Source organism: Heptranchias perlo, chromosome 5 (genome assembly GCF_035084215.1).
Source record: "Heptranchias perlo isolate sHepPer1 chromosome 5, sHepPer1.hap1, whole genome shotgun sequence".
NCBI lineage: Eukaryota > Metazoa > Chordata > Chondrichthyes > Hexanchiformes > Hexanchidae > Heptranchias > Heptranchias perlo.
The window spans coordinates 54,786,667-54,804,800 of NC_090329.1; the positions used below are offsets into that span (position 1 = coordinate 54,786,667).

General features: G+C 40.1%; 1 protein-coding gene across 1 annotated transcript in view; it reads right to left on the reverse strand.

The window, feature by feature from the left end:
* dpysl5b (dihydropyrimidinase like 5b) overlaps positions 1 to 18,134 on the reverse strand; it is a 73,861-nt gene that overhangs the window by 34,214 nt on the left and 21,513 nt on the right. The window contains exons 2-4 of the mRNA XM_067984378.1: positions 8,132 to 8,290; positions 2,212 to 2,391; positions 1,857 to 1,925 (exon numbers count right to left, since the gene is read on the reverse strand). Coding sequence (XP_067840479.1) covers positions 1,857 to 1,925; positions 2,212 to 2,391; positions 8,132 to 8,290 — 408 coding nt within the window. The remainder of the gene's footprint in view (positions 1 to 1,856; positions 1,926 to 2,211; positions 2,392 to 8,131; positions 8,291 to 18,134) is intronic.

Here is an 18,134-nt window from a genome sequence, read left to right on the forward strand (position 1 = left end):
ACAGGTGCAGGTGGAGCAGTCTTTGGACACTTAGGTGAGGAAAAGACTTGTTATTTGAGGAATGAGAAACTCCCTGGACTTGACTCGGGCACCGAAACCCAGAGGGCGTCCGCACAAAGCATTTCATCGATCAGGGCATGGACAAGAGCAACCTGCCACCACCACTGCTGAAGCCACAGGGGTAGCACCACGTAGGGGTTCCCGTAAACGTAAGGCTAAGGTTTTGTGAGCACAAAGGGGATACTCAAGGGTGTATGACAGAATGTCATATTTTTGATTTAGTTTCGTTTGTTTTGCAAAGCACATTAAAATTTGTTATCACCACTACTGCCACGTCTTTGCAAATCTTGTCTGGTTTGTGCAATAATGCCCTTTCCTGAGGATCACAATGAAGACCCACAACTGATGCCATCCATTGTGTCACTGCAGAGTGAGTGTAGGTGTATTTGCAGGGCTCTTTTGTGCAGACGACTGAGAGACGCCGGCGACGTCCCCGGTGGCACCCTGGAAGGATGCGGAGAAGTTATTGAGGGCAGTGGTGACTTTGACAGCGACAGGTAAGAAGATGGTGCTCGGGCCAGCCGGGAGCAGCTCAGCATCAAAGAGGCTGCAGATGTCCACGACTATATGTCGAGTGACTCTGAGCCTCCGTGTGCACTGCTCCTCAGAGAGGTCCAGGAAGTTGAGCCTCGATCTGTAGACCCTGTGGCGAGGGTAGTGCCTTCTGCCACGCATCTCTCTCTGTGGTTGCCCTCCCTCCTGCTGTGCAGGTGGATGTGTCACAGCACTGTGTTGTGGAGCTCCACGTGTCAGAGGTAGATGGCATAGCTGGCGAGGCTGGTGATGCTGTTCGTCCTCCGAGGAGGTCATGACTGCAGGCCCCCATCCGGAAGATGTACGTTTGAGGGGGTCTGCAAGGTAGGTAAATGTGTCTGCACACTGGGGTTGAGGTTTCATGTTGGTGAATTTTAGTGTTAGGAGGAGGGTGGTGCAGGCCAAACTTTGTCCAAAGTGACAGAGTGGCCTCCTGCAATGAGTGAGGGTCTCCCCACCACGAACGCCCCGCTCGGCCATCCTAAAATCGACCCCCAAAGGTTAATATTTTAATTGAAAATATGCATCGAAAACTTACTAAGCAGCACTTTTTGGATGGGCAAAGTAAACTCAAACAGAAACTTACTCAGCTTCTTATAACAGTTTTCATTAGCATTGCACTTCAAAATGGACACTATTTCCATTTCCCGGGCAAAACAGTTACAAACACATGCTAAAACCGCTTTGGAATTTACCTCAGGATGAAATAATTATCACTATGTGGTAGCCAGAACATGCCCCATGGTAGATACCTATAGTGCATAAGCACCAGCATCCTACAGAACTACTGACTACTAACACAAAGCCAGATCGGACAATGTGATCAAAGTTCAGGAAGAGATTCCCTGATTACGAGAGACAGGTAGCTGCCCTCGCCACTAGGAGCACATCTCGGGAGCCTGTCATATGTAAGAGGGCGGAAAGTCCAACAGAAGCGGAACAAAAATTTGGAAAGCAGCTGACTTCAATTTCTGGTCCTTCCGACACATTCTCGAACAGTGACGGATTTTCAGCCCCCAGGTGGTTTCCACCTTTCACAAAGTGAGCTTTCCTTTCCCCACATGAATTTCAAATGGTTATATTTGCTTTCATCACTGTATGTTTTCAACTTTAGCTTGATATCTTAAGGAAAGGTCTCCTATTTACTTGAAATTAAAGTAAGTAACCCAACATTACATCAGCATACCCAGGGTTTATAGTAAATCTCATTTCATATTTATTACATTCACTAAATATGCCATAATCATTTGGACAGGACAAACCTCCTCAGGTCTGCTGATGTCTAGTCCCTCAGGCCCAGTGATTCCCAGATCCAGGGCTTCTTTTGCACCCTGAAAAACAGAAAGGAAGGAATAATGGTACTGCAAATTCTTCTATCTCAGAACTAAATTAGGAGGGAGGAATATTTAATTCATATTAGTTCACTTGTATTGGCTTTGATTTGCTAGAAGTCCTGGTTGCACAGAATATCCATAACATTGGGTTTCAAGTGCAACCTTCAATTCTGTTGTGCCCTTGATTGAAATCATCTTTCAGTTGCATTTTAAACATTCTTGTTTACTGTTTGTGGCATCATTTTAAACATTTTTCATTGTTGACATGTCAGCCAGTTTTTACCTCTGCTACAAGCTCTCCGTTTTCAGCATGGACACAAGCTATGGCACCAAGGCTTTTACATGCACGAAAAACTTGATAAAGCTCGTTGTCTCGCAGCATGTACTGGTCCTTGTAGGTCATGTATGCTTGGAATGAATTCACTCCGTGCTCCTTTACTAGTTCCTCCATTTCAAGTTGTACCTGAATAATAAACAGAAATTAGACAAAGATTGAAGAGTTGGCCTTAAAATGCACTTAGTTCACCCATTTTTAAATCTCATCAATAATATTGGGTTACAGGTTCTCTTGATTGTGGTTCCTTGCCTTTCAGACCGTACTTTATTCCTCTCTCTCTATCCCAACATAAGGATTGGATATTTGTAAGACCAACTGACATAGGCATGAGTCTACAAGTTACAAGTTGAGTGTACAAGTTACAGTTGGAGATTCATATTCAACAAATAACCCGAGATACTGGTATTGATAAATAGAAATCCCCAAAATAACCATGTTTATTAGCTAGGAAATTTATTTTACAGATTAAAAAATGAGTCTGAGCTTGTTCAGCAGGATTGATACCAAATTGTTTTCATGCAGAAGCTACACCATATATTTTTAGTTATGATTAAAATTTTACTTACTGAAATGTGTAGTTGTTAGTTTTACTACTACAAAATTAGTCAGCATCACCCTGGATAAAAAGGGCTGAGTTCTCAATACAAAGGATCTGAAACTATTATTACATTAGAAAAAAAAGGCAGCATATTAATTGTAATCAAATCATAAAAATGATCTGAAAGTAGATCACTACACCGTGCAATATTATAGTTCTGATCACTCTACCCAGAAATAAAACCTGTGTTCAAAATTAAATGATCTGTTTGCATCTACATTATCTATTTCTCTCAACATTATAAAGACCTGGACCTTTTCTCTAAATAAAAGTGTCATTTCTATTGGTCTCTTCATAATTCATAACAAAGCAAAGTCAGTCTTCAATACAGTTATGTAATTTTCCATTCATTTCATGAGCCTTAAATCTGCAGAAACTTTGTATGTTCAACTTTATCAAGTGTCTCCTGAAAGTCCAAAATCACCTCTACCAGACTGCCCTTGTTAATAGTTTAGTTATTTCCTCAAAAAAATTTCAGTGAACTCAAAGCACAACTTGCTACTTCTAAATGCATGCCAATTACTCCTTATGGCCTTGGTGTCTTTAGACACTGAAAAATCCTAAAACATTTCCCCCACTATTGAATTGCAAAAAAGTGAGAATCATAAACTGTAGAATCACAGACCACTTAGCCTATTCAGATAAAATTCATTCTCCTCCAGCCCTCACGTACAGCAAAAAAGGACTAAAATATTGATTAAGAGGGTAAAAATAGAATATGAGAGTAAACTTGCAAGGAACATAAAAGTAGACTGTAAAAGCTTCTACAAGTAGGTAAAGAAAAAGATTCGTGAAGACAAATGTAGGTCCCTTACAGTCAGAAATTGGAGAATTTATAATGGGGAACAAAGAAATGGCAGAGCAATTAAACAAATACTTTGGTTCTGTCTTCACGGAAGAGAACACAAATAACTTCCCAGAAATTCTAGAGAATCAAGGGACTAGTGAGAAGGAGGAATTAAAGGAAATTAGTATTAGTAAAAATAAGTGCTGGAGAAATTAATGGGACTGAAAGCCGATAAATTCCCAGGGACTGATAATCTGCATCCGAGTACTAAAAGAGGTAGCCATGGAAATAATGGATGTATTAGTTGTCATCTTCCAAAATTCTATAGATTATGGAACAGTTCCTGCACAATGGAGGGTGGCAAATGCAACCCCACTATTTCAAAAAAGGAGGGAGAGAAAACAGAGAACTCGAGACCAGTTAGTCCAATATCAGTAGTAGGGAAAATGCTAGAGTCTATTATAAAGGATGTGATAACAGCACACTTAGAAAACATCAACGGGATTAGACAAAGTCAACATGGATTTATGAAAGGGAAATCGTGTTTGACAAACCTACTGGAGTTTTTTTGAACGATGAGAGGGTTGATGAGGGTAGTGTGGTTGATGTATATATGGACTTTCAAACGGCATTTGATAAAGTGCCACATAATAGACTTGTTAGCAAAATTAAAGCCCATGGAATTAAAGAGACTGTGGTAGTGTGGATACAAAATTGGCTTGGGGACAGAAAGCAGAGAGTAGTGGTGAAGAGTTGTTTTTCCAGACTGGAGGGAAATATACTGTGGTGTTTCCCATGAGTCAGTATTAGGACCACTGCTCTTTTTGATATATATTAATGAGGGTATAATTTCCAAGTTTGCAGATGACATGAAACTTGGAAATGTAGTAAACAATGTGGAGGCTAGCAACAAACTTCAGGAGGACATAGACAGATTAGTGAAATGGGCAGACACATGGCAGAAGAAATTTAACACAGAAGTGTGAAGTGATGCATTTTGATAGGAAGAATGAGGAGAGGCTACATAAACTAAATGGTACAATTTTAAAGGCGGTGCAGGAACAGAGACACCTGGGGGTGTATGAACACAAATCTTTGATGCTAATAGTTTACAATTTTAACTGGCAGTGCATTTAATGCCAGGCCAAAAATAACGTTATGGTTGTACAAGATTTTGGATATGCAAACTTTAAAGCTAAGAGAGGAGCTACAGGAAGGATGAAATAGGAAGTGGAACTAGAAAATAAAACTGAAAGGAGTGGTAAAGGCCGTTTTAAGGAATTTAGAAAAGAATCCTTATCTCTAGGAGAAACCTATCAGTGCAAAACCACTCAGAGCAGATCCAAATTACATAAGTCAACAAGAAATGTTTCAAAAATACAAAGAAATGAACAGTGAGGGCTGGGAATCCTACAAGATCACTTGAGGATAACTGAAATGAGTACTATAAGAGCTTAAAGAAGAATGGAGAGGCACAATGTAGCTGGCCAGGGCGATTTAAGGGGATGTTTTTAGCTTTATACACAATAAGCGAAAAGTTAAAGACATTTAGGTCCATTAAAAAGCCTTCAAAAAAAAGTGTAGATACGTTGCACCTCTTGCAACAAAGGCCAACATACCTTCACAGATAGGTGTGTGGAAGATGGACACAGAGCCAGGGAAGGACAGAGTAGGACCTAGGTGACTGAAGGCACTGCTGCAAGTGGTTGGATGCACCAGAGGCCAGCGTCTGAGGAAAGGAGTGTTCGGGGGAAGAGTATAAGGTTGGAGAGATAAAGTGGGGGCAAGCCATGCAGGGATTGAAAGAGAAGGATTCTGAATTTGAGGTGTTGGGGATGGGGAGTCAGTGTAGGTCAGCATGGACAGGGTTCATGGTTGAATGGGACAGGATACAGCCAGCTGCACTTTGAACAAGTTGGAGTTTATGAATGGTGGAGGAAAGGAGACCAGCAAGTAAAGCATTTGTGTAGTCTGGAGGAAGTGACAAAGGCATGTGTAAGAGATTTGGTAGTGGAGGCAGGCAATTTTGCAGAGGTGGAAGTATGTGGTGTTTGAGATGGAGACAATATGAGATATGAAGATAAGCTCAGGATCAAACAGGTCACAGGTTGCAATCAGTCGAGATCAGCTTGATAAGGCAGATGGGGAAGGGGGGGGGGAATGAAGTTTGTGACAGGCCCAAAGATGAAGTGTTGTCCAGGGGTAATTAGCACATAGTGTACTGAAAGTTGCTCTGTGACATCAACATCTTCACTGGCCGCTTTTCCCACCAAGGCTAGTTATGAAGCAGGCGCGCACCAGGCACACTTTTGGTCATGCTCCTGGATGCAGCAAAACAATGCTGATCAAGTCCCAGCTTGAAACAATGGAAGTCCAAGGCAAAAATCAGAGTGAGTTTGTGGGACCAGGATTTTTAGCTTAACAGCTTATGAAGAAGTATGTTAAGTTTTTTAATCCACTTATGTCTGCCATTAGCTATAATCTGCACATTGGCAGTCTTCATCTTTATTCAAATATGACTCCCGTTATGGAAATAGGAGGAGGGCACAGTTTGAGGGTGGCTTCTCTATTTATTCCTGATGGGATGGAATAGCTGTATGGTGAGAGTGAGAGGGGATTCCTGCTGAGGTAGGGAAACAGTTGTTTGTGATTCAGGAAAGGGCTGGGTGAATTTCTTCAGCAGCTGTCAAGGGGGTTTGTGGTAATTTCTTCTTGTCTGTCTCCAAATATATTGGCTACACAGATCAGCATTCTATTTGCTTTGTTATTATTCCAATCCTAAGTACGGAGTCTGCTGGCATGTCATATCTTTCAACTTTACCCTCAGCTATTTCAAACATCATTCATAGAGTACGCATGATTTTAAAAAAAATTCCACTGTGCAATACTTCAATCTTATCTGTTCTGAATTTCATCTGCCATTTGTCAGCCCACATATAATTTACCTACCTCATTTAATCGGTCTATGACTGACTTTTCAGATTTGATTTCCCTCCACCACCATTTTGGCACTACCTGAAAATTTAGCCAGTTTGGTGTGAGCTTCTGAATCTAAGCTGTTGATGTAAATTTGAAACAGTATGGTTCCCAAAACTGATCCCTGGGACACTCTTGTTGTCTACCTCCCTGACATCACTCCCCTAAACCCGTCAGCCAATTTCTTATCTACTTCTAGATTTTTTTCTTGAATTCCCAGTAACAATCTTTCATTCTGAACTTTGTTAAAGACTTTTTGGAAATCTAGGTACACTACATTATACAGCTTTCACCTTGAGATGCCACTTTGTTAAAATAGTAAAGCAGGTTGGTCAGGCAGGATTTTCCTTCGGATGCAACGTTGGCTGCTGTTAGAAAAGACACAAGACAATGGAGCTACTTCCACTTGAACAGAGATGGTTAAGAGGAAATTTCATAGAATTTTTTTTTAAAATGACAAAGGATTTTGTTAAGAGTAAATATGGAAACACTATTTCCTCTGGTTGGGAAGTCATTGGAAGGGGGTCATTAATTTAAAATTGTTACTAAAAGAACGAGGTGGGGTGTTGTGGAGCAGGAAATGCTTTGTCACAGGGAGTGGTTCAGGAAGAGACGACTGCATCTTTTAAAGGAAAACTGGATAGATATTTCAAACAGAGGAGAAACAAGATTATGGGGCGATGCCATTACTTTTGCATTGCTTCAACAAAGAGCTAGCATAGACTTGCTGGGATGAATGGCCTCATTCTGTGCTGTAAACTTCTATGGTTATTGAGGTCACACAGGTAATCCTCCAGTTTACTCCTGATAATTGATTCCATTACTTTGTTAAGTACTGAAGAAAAACTAGTAGGTCTGTCATTCTTGAAACTGTTTTGTTATCTTTTTTGAAAATGGGCAACATGTTAGTTTGCTTCCAATCTAGCAAGACTTCCCAGTGTCTGACTACCTCTCGATATCTGTCAGCACCTTCTGTGTCTCTTAGTATCCAGCCGTAAGCCACAGTCTTTACTGGGTTTCGTAGTCAACCTGAGGGCACGTGATAGAACCAGTAAGCCTTCTGGTCAATACCTCAGCTCACTACAAATTACCCAGATAGTGCACGAAGAAGTAAGGATGTGTGAACAGAAGTGGCTTGAGACGCTGATCCTGAAATAAATACCTGGAGTAAAAACTGTTACCAAGCCAAGATGTGAGCTGCCACTTGTGAATTCTTTGATGTCCTCAGGCATGAGGCAGCCCTACATTACATTAACAAACTCTAAACCACTTAAACATTCCCAGTTTATATTTAATTGGTTGAAATTGCTTATTAATCTTATTCTCACATACTCTTCACTCTTCACTAAATTAAGTCTGCCTTATAATTCTGACCTAGTGCTCTGTAGCACACCTTTAGCATTAGCTTTGCTCTTCTCAAATTGAAGGTCAATTTAATATACAATCAATCAACAGGCAAAAATCATTTGAGAAACTAAGCTGTACACAGCAAAATACACCCCTACCTGTGGTCCCCACCAAGTCACACCAACATGAAGACAGTAGTCACAGCAGACCTTGGGATCGGCTAGATTTCTACATTTTTCATAAGCCTCCAGAAGAGAAATCTCTTTATCTGGCAATACGTAGCCAATGATCATTGTTGTTCCTCCGACCAGAGCAGCCTATGGAAGAAAAAAGAAACTTTCAATATTCAGAATTTAACAATGCTTGCCTTATTCAGAAAAATAAAACCATTACACTTTATGCATTTAAGGGCAGACATTTTCACATTTAAAATAAACGGGGAGTCTAAAGAAGTTGTCCATATGGGTCCAAATTTGCTCCAAAAATAACGGAGAGCCGAAGAGTGCTCACCGTTATTTAAGGGCAAATGGAAGAGTAACTTCTGGCGAGCGCACATGCTTTGTAAATCCGGAAGTCGTTCGAAGGAATTCCCTGCTCATTTGAAAGCTGCGCGGGAACGACAGCTCGCAAGTAAAATGAATGGACCAGCGCAAAGTTGCTGCACTGCCCAGCTGGAAACAAACTTATCTACACAGAAAAAGGTACGCTCGGTTTTTTAGGTCTAAACTAACTTTTAACAGCGTGGTAAGTCTTAATGACTGCCAAACAACCTCTCTGGCAATGAAAATTAGCTTTTGATGATGTGCTGTCTCATTCCTTCCAATTTTAATTGTTGTTGGGAGATTTTAAAAAAGTTTTTTTAAAAACTTAAATGTCTCTATTATCCGTCTTTTAATTCAATATTTCTTACCTTCTCTTTATTTTCCTTTCTCTAACTGATTTAACATTGAACTAACTGTTGTAGCTTTCACTTCCTGGTTCTGACTCTGCACAGCTGATCAAGGATGCTTCAATCTGATTGGTTGAGTGGACAGAGTGCTCCTTTCCCTGTTCACACAGCTCACAGGTGCCCGGGAGAGGATGCTGCACTTTTTGCAGCTCACCATTAGAGGAAGTTCCCGTACTAAAGCACGTGGATCATTTGAGGGCAAGTTTAAATCGAATGAGCCGAGGGCACCGTGCGTTCGCCGCTCAGAGCAAATTCCGACCTATATATTTGAATAACCATAACATTCTAATAGTTATTAATGGAGATTCCTGAACACCTAGTTTTCCATTGGATCTATTTAATCATCTTTAAGAGAAGCCTTGAAGCCAACTTTTTTGTGTGTGTATAATATGCTTGTCGAATGATGACATGGATAGGGATTGGGCACTATGGGTAACACTACCACCAATTGACATCACTGAAGTCTGCTATTATTAATTCAAAGTAATTTTTGTGCAAAAAGAAAATCAAATTATCCATTAATTCAAATTAAGCAACTTAACTAAAACACATCTTTATGATGCTTGGAAGAAAAATAGCAACAACATAATTTGAATTAAGCAACTTTGAATTAAAAGACTGCAGTAGCTATTAGTCCATATTGGTTTCAGTTCTTTTTGAGTTTTTGAACGTATTTTCTGTTAGCTATATACATTATTATTGAGTCGAGCAGATCGCTGGATTGTCACTTTGAAGACAGCTCCTGGGAAACACAGTCCTTTTGTTTTGGAAATCTCTGGTGAGTGACAGTGTATGATCTGGGCACAATGCCTTTTAGGTGTCCTGCATCTCAGGTTTCAACTTCTAAGGGTACCAGGGATATGTCTCAGGAAGGTGCTCCCAGTTCAGCGGTTCTTTGGAGGTCACTGAGATTAAGCCTGGAGACTCCATGAGTGTAACGAAACCCCAAATACAAGTTATGTAATGGACATTGATCCAGGTCTTGTTTTACTGAATTAGAAATGGTTTATTTTGTTTGTTATTTTGGTATTGAGGAGGTGTAGATACAGTTTTGATCTGTTTACAATCTATTGCTACTGCCTATCTGTTTTTAAAAAAAAATAAACCTGTTCCATTATTTAGAACCTAAACCACAGTTTGAGTGTGCTTATTCTGAAATTCAGTAGATCACAAGATGATTCATACCATTTCCAGTAAGTTAAATACTGTAACAGTCTAAGTACAGTTTAACCCTGAGTAATGATACAATGTATGGGTACGGTCACATTTTGGTTCGTAGGGACTAACAGCTCGTTTCAGGAGTGGTCCTTGAAATTTGGTGCACGACTAATAAACTTAAGATTGTGTGCATACTTTGTAACTGCTATGGAATCATGGAATCATACAGTACAGAAGGAAGCCCTTCAGCCCATCGTGTCTCTGCCGGCTCTTTGAAAGAGCTATCCAATTAGTCCCACCCCTCTGCTCTTTCCCCATATCCCTCTAAATTTATCCCCTTCAAGTATAAATCCAATTCCCTTCTGACAGTTACTATTGAATCTGCTTCTGCCACCCTTACAGGCAGTGCATTCCAAATCATAACAACTTGCTACGTAAAACAATGTTTCCTCGTTTCCCCTCTGGTTCTTTTGCCAATTACCTTAAATCTGTGTCCTCTGGTTACTGACCATCCTGCCAGTTAAAAGTTTCTCCTTATTAACTATCAAAACATAGAAACATAGGAATACAGGAACAGGAGCAGGCCATTCAGCCAATCGTGCCTGCTCCGCCATTTGTAAGATCATGGCTGATCTGTGATCTAGCTCCATATACCTGCCTTTGGCCCATATCCCTTAATACCTTTGATTGCCAAAATGCTATCTATCTCAGATTTAAATTTAGCAATTGAGCTAGTATCAATTGCCGTTTGCGGAAAAGAGTTCCAAACTTCTACCACCCTTTGAGTGTAGAAATGTTTTCTAATCTCACTCCTGAAAGGTCAGACTCTAATTTTTAGACTGTGCTCCCTACTCCTAGAATCCCCAACCAGCGGAAATAGTTTCTCTCTATCCACCTTATCCGTTCCCCTTAATATCTTATAAACTTCGATCAGATCATCCCTTAACCTTCGAAACTCCAGAGAATACAACCTCAATTTGTGTACTCTCTCCTCGTATCATTCTAGTAAACCTACGCTGCACTCCCTCCAAGGCCAATATGTCCTTCCGAAGGTGCGGTGCCCAGAACTGCTCACAGTACTCCAGGTGCGGTCTAACCAAGGTTTTGTGTAGCTGCAGCATAACTTCTGCCCCCTTGTACTTTAGTCCTCTAGATATAAAGGCCAGCCTTATTTGCTGGCTCTCTCTGATTAACTGAAAATTCTCGAGGTGTTCAGGCACCCTATCCTTAGCCTTATTGATTATTTTCTGCACCTGCTCATGACACTTCAATGATCTACGTACCTGAACCCCTAAGTCCCTTTGGACATCCACTGTTTTTAACTTTTTACCATTTAGAAAGTACCCTATTCTATCCTTTTTTGATAAAAAGTGGATGACCTCACATTTGTCTACATTGATTTCCATTTGCCAGTTTTGCCCATTCACCTAATCTATCAATATCGCTTTGTAATTTTATGTTTTCATCTACACTGCTTACAATGCCACCAATCTTTGGGTCATCGGCAAACTTAGATATGAGACTTTCTATGCCTTCATCTAAGTCGTTAATAAATATTGTGAATAATTGAGGCCCCAAGACAGATCCCTGCAGGCATCCACTAGTCACATCCAATGTGAGTACTTACCCATTATCCTTACTCTCTGTCGCCTTTCGCTCAGCCAACTTCCTAACCAAGTCCGTACTTTCCCCTCGATTCCATGGGCTTCTATCTTAGCTAACAGTCTCTTATGTGGGACTTTATCAAATGCCTTCCGGAAGTCCATACAAATAACATCCACTGACATTCCCCTGTCCACTACTTTAGTCACCTCTTCCAAAAATTCAATCAGGTCATGCCTGACAAACCGACCTTTCACAAATCCATGCTGGCTCTCTCTGATTAACTGAAAATTCTCAAGGTGTTCAGTCACCCTATCCTTAATTATAGACTCCAGCATTTTCCCCACAACAGATGTTAGGCTATCTGGTCTATAATTCCCTGGTTTCCCTCTCTCTCCTTTCTTAAAAAGCAGAGTGATTTGTGCAATTTTCCAATCTAGGGGGATAGTTCCTGAATCTAGAGAACTTTGAAAGATTATAGTTTGGGCATCTGCAATGTGCTCACCTACTTCCTTTAAAACCCTGGGATGGAAACCATCCGGTCCTGGGGATTTGTCACTTTTTAGTGCGATTATTTTCTTCATTACTGTTGTTTTACTTATGTTAATTTTAATCGAGTCCCTGTCCCCGATTCAATATTAGTTTTCGTGGGACTTCCGGCATGCTATCCTCTTTTTCTACTGTAAATACTGATGCAAAGTAATTATTCAACATGTCCGCCATTCCCCCTTGTCAATGACAATATCCCCACTTTCAGTTTTTAAGGAGCCAACACTGCTCCTGACCATCCTCTTTTTCCTAATATAACTATAAAAGTTCTTCGTATTGGTTTTGATATCCCTTGCAAGTTTCTTTTCATACTCTCTTTTTGGAGCTCTTACTATCTGTTTTGTGACCCTTTGTATCTTTCCCATTCGCCAGGATCTGTGCCATTTTTTGCCTTTTTGTATGCCCTTTCCTTATGTCTTATACTGTCCCTTACCTCTTTAGTTGTCCATGGCTGTTTTTTTGGCAAGTCGAGTTCTTGCCCCTCCGGGGTATAAACCGATTCTGTATCACGTTAAATGTTTCTTTAAACATTTCCCACTGATCATCAGTCGTTTTACCCATTAACAGATTTGCCCAGTTTACTGTGGACAGTCTCTGTCTCATCCCATTGAAGTCAGCCTTACCCAAGTCCAGAATCTTAGCAGCTGACTCACTTTTTTCCCTTTCAAACATTACATTGAACTCGATCATGTTATGATCGCTACTGGATAGATGTTCACGCACAGTCAAGCTGTTAACTAAATCTAGTTCATTACTCATTACTAAATCCTGTATGGCTTGCCCCCTTGTTGCCTCTAGGACATATTGCTGTAGAAAACTATCCCGGACACACTCAAGAAATTCACTACCTTTCTGACAGTTGCTAGTCTGCTTTTCCCAATTTATGTGAAGGTTGAAGTCCCCCATTAAGACCACTATGTCGTTGTTACACACTTGTCTAATCTCTGCATTAATACAATCTAGCACTTCAGAGCTGCTGCCAGGGGTCTGATATACAACTCCCACTATAGTCTTAGATCCTTTCCTATTTCTCAATTTCAACCCACAAGTTCTCTGTTGGCTGCTTACCACTCGTTATATCCTCCTTTATCACTGAAGTGATTTCATCTCTAATCACGAAGGCTACTCCTCCCCCTCTTCCATTTTCCCCGTCTCTCCTGTGGACCTTATAACCCGGTATATTTAGTTCCCAATCCTGACCATCCTGCAGCCATGTCTCAGTAATAGCTATCATGTCATACCCTCCAATTTGAATTTGAACCTGTAGTTCATTTAATTATTCCTTATACTCCGTGCATTTGTATATAGAACTCTTAGTTGGGCCACACACCCTAGCCTGACCTTCAGCTTTGATGCTGGGTTAATCGCTTTACGCCTTCCAGTTTTCACTTCATCTGTAGTGCCTAAAGTACACTTTCTTTCTGCTGCTCTATGCTTTTCCCTTTCTCTTGTTCTTGAACAATTGTTTGTACTATTTGTATTGTAAATTTCCCCTGGGTCTTCCCCTCTCTTGCTGCTCTCAACTTTACTCCCTTCTGACTCCCCGCTCAGGTTCCCATCCCCCTGCCACTCTAGTTTAAACCTTCCGCACAGCACTTGCAAACACCCCCGTGAGGCCATTGGTCCCGGTCCTGCTCGGACGTAGCCCGTCCCGCTTGTACAGGTCCCACCTTCCCCAGAACCGGTCCCAATGTCCCAGGAATCTAAATCCCTCCCTCCTACACCATCCCTGCAGCCACGCGTTCATCCGGTCTATTTTTCTGTTCCTATACTCACTAGCACATGGCACTGGTAGTAATCCTGAGGTCACTACCTTTTAATTTATCTCCTAACTCCTTAAATTCACCTTGCAGGACCTCATCCCTTTTTTTAAACTTGTGTCGTTGGTACAGATATGGCACACGACTACTGGCTGTCAACCCTTCATAATTTTGAACACCTCTATTAAATCTCCCTTAACTTTCTCTGGTCTAAGGAGAACAATCCCAGCATCTCCAGTCTCTCCACATAACTGAAATCCCTCATCCCTGGTACCATTCTGGTAAATCTCCTCTGCACCCTCTTCAAGGCTTTTACATCCTTCCTAAAGTGTGGTGCCCAGAATTGGACATAATACTCCAGCTGAGTTTAATTGGACATAATAAACCAGTGATTTATAAAAGGTTTAGCATAACGTCCTTGCTTTTGTACTCTATACCTCTAGTTATAAAGCCCAGGTCCCTGCAACCTTCAAAGATTTGTGCATGTGCACCCCCAGGTCTCACTGTTCCTGCACCCTCTTTAAAATTGTACCATTTAGTTTACATTGCTTCTCCTCATTCTTCTTTCCAAAATGCATCATTTCACACTTCTCTGCATTAAATTTCATCTGCCATGTGTCTGCCCATTTCACCAGTCTATGTCCTCCTGAAGTCTATTACTATCCCCATTTACATTTCTGAGTTTTGTGTCATCTGCAAACTTTGAAATTATGCACTTTATATCCAAGTCCAGATCTTTAATATACATCAAAAAGAGCAGTGGTCCTAATACCGACCCCTGGGGGATGCCACTGTATAATTCCCTCTAATCTGAAAAAAAATGTTCACCGCTACCCTCTGTTTCTTAGCCAATTTTGTATCCACACTGCCACTGCCCCTTCAATTCCACGGGCTTCAATTTTAAAAATATAGCAGCAGGTGAAGCTGAGAGAAGCTAGAGCACAAGTTCTGCAGGTTCCTGAGCAGACTGTGCTGTGACAAGCAAGTGTGGCTTCTTAAGTCAGCATTTAACTTTCATAGCAGTACCATCATGGAGAAACACATTTACATCGGCATTATATGTATATGTGGTGGTTATGTTACTGAACTAGTAATTCAAAGGCCTGGATTAATAATCCAAAGAACATGAATTCAAATCCCACCATGGTAGTTTGAGAATTTGAAAATAAAAAGTTGGTATCAGTAAAAGTAACCATAAAGTTGCCGGATTGTCGTAAAAACCCAATTGGTTCAATAATGTATTTTAAGGAAGGAAACCTGCCGTCCTTACATGGTGTGACCCATATGTGACTCCAGTTCCAGTTTCACACCAACGTGGTTGACTCTTAAATGCCCTGTGAAGTGGCTTAGCAAGCCACTCAGTTTGGGCAACAAGGGATGGGCAATAAATGTGGACGTTGCTAAGAATGAATAGCAATATATCAGAGCACACTGTGGGTTGTGATTCCACTACATGCAATTATGCCTTCTCGGTTTACAGATTTGTATACAAAAAACAAACCAATTTTAAAAAAGACTATGAATTAAAGCACATTGCATGAATGATTCCGGTTTATAGCTTGCAAAGCTCTCACAAAAGTGGCTTTCTTTTGACAATGACAAGACTAAACTGAAATTGCTGTTACCTTCTTTGTCTATGGAATAAGTCATTTTGCTGAAAGACTGATAACACTGCCCTATTAAAAACCAACATTCATGATAGCAAAACAGTAATTGAGAGAATATTTTTTTAAATGAGTCAACATTTGTAATTTTGGGGCAAGAACCCAATTTATTTTACATCTGCATTTCCCCAAGTCAAATGACAACTTATAGTACATACCTTATGCTGATTTAAAATAAAAGCAGGCTTTGTTACATTTACACAAATGTGCAGTTTGACAGATTTAGTTGGTTTTGTGCCAACTCTGATATCTGGGCTATATCGGCTCTTTACATATTGCACATCCTCCCTCCTACTACTTTTCCAGTATCTAGCAAGTTAATTCCAAACCAGTTGAAATTGGAATGAGTCAGGTATTTCCCTCCCTGCCATATTCATCACCACTTCTATAAACATGGTTGCACACAAAGCGGCAATAAAAATTTACAGAAGAAAATCCAGACACATAATTCTGTGCACAGTACAAAGGCAACTGGGAAAGGCTGACATTCTTGGATTCATGGATAAATTAAGCAGATCAGCATGAGACACTGCTCCAAAACTGGAAAATATTGGACACCTACCCACATTTCCAATTAAGACCTGTATTATCAAGACACTTTTTCTGTTGTACTGTACATTAAAGCTGAATCTGCACCAACAACAAAAACTTACTGTACTACTAATGAACATTAGTTGTTTTATTGAACATGCTGAAGTGCAGATTATACACACATCACCTATAATGTACATAGAGCCAGTGTTTAAGCTTCATACACATCGGAGGACTGCCCTTGTCCAGCTGATTTTTGGTTTTCAGTATAAAGAAAAAGGACAATGGACAACATCCTAGATAACAAGTACCTTGTATGTTGTAATTGGACCAACTTCCACAAATTTAAGAGGGGGAACCGAGCATAACTATCATACCCTGAAAAGCTAAAGTAATAAAACACAGATCCGGTCTTACATATTGTGTATCAATTGCAAGCACTCTTACCTCCATGTCAGAAGGAGAGTTTGAGACTTTACATCAGGAGAAAAACATAACCTGGGCCGACACTCCAGTGCAGTACTGAGGGAGTGCTGCATTCTCAGAGGTGCCGACCTTCAGATGAGACATTAAACAGAGGTCCCTTTCAGTGTAGTATTACTATTCACAGAAAGCACTCTCCTGGTGCCCTGACCAACATTCCTCTCTCAACTAATACAACAGATTAACTGGGGATTCATTTGATTGGTTTGTGGAACTTCACTGGTGCAGAACAGCTGCTACATTTGCCTATGCAAGAACAGTCACTGGACTCAAAGCACTTCATTATGTAAAGTATTTTTAATTGTTCCAATAATGTGTTTATAGAGCTATAATAAATGTAATGCAAGCATTACTTTCAAATCTTTCTTTTTAAAAAAAAGCTTAGTATCTGATTGTTCACAAAAAAAAACTGCACCAAGGAAACTACTTACATGTTGTATCTTAATCCTTAGAACAGATCAATATGGCAAGGCAGTTTTCATTTAAAGGTGGTTCAAAATATAACACAATGAAATGTACAATAATCAATATGACTAATATATAAATTCAGACAGACAATGTGGGTTCCTCAGTACTGCCACATAAAAATCACACATTTCAATGTTTTAAGACATCCTTCATTAACAGTTGCAGTGCACCATCAGTATTTTGGTTTGAACTGGATTTATTGTTAATAGGCTACTTTGGTATTTAACAATACTCAATAAATCCTGTGAATTTGAAATCACGATTACCTCCATTTTTCCTGTACCAGACAGGATCACTAAAACTTATAGATTGCCTAGAAGGCGCAATCTTAACATTCATCCTGTGAAAATCAAAATATACATATAAATTGTGGTACTTATTCACATATTCCATTTGTATTTGTTGCTATTGGCCTTTAAAATTCAAGAACTGTAACTTTGCCACAGACTAATGTGTTACTATTTATTTAAAAATGTCAATACTTATGTATACAAAAGGTGACAAAATAAAATAATTGTTTCTTTTTTATTGGTTAGTGCAACTACACTAGAAGTAAAAGGGAAAATCTAGAAAAGCAGAACATGAAATCGCACCTCAGGTTAGACTCCATTCCACAATGTTTCTCATTTTAAGTTAGAACTCCATTTATAATCTTGTGAAAAGCCAGACAGCTTATCCCAGGAGAGCTGTGCAAGTGCTCAGTTGTATGCTGTGTCTGCCTACATTTAATGTAGGCTTCAAGGAGATCTTGAAACATTTGCCTGAGGAAGGAGAAAATCTCCGAAAGCTTGTGAATTTAAAATAAAATTGCTGGACTATAACTTGGTGTTGTAAAATTGTTTACATTTAATGTGCATGATCAAATTTCAGCACCATTTAATGAACAGCTCCCTTAGCTTTACTGCACTTTCGAATTAGGCTTGCCTTTCAAATAAGAGTCATGCTGACCACTTAGAGTTCCCTTTAACTCTTAACCTGCTGAACAAAACAGGCCCCA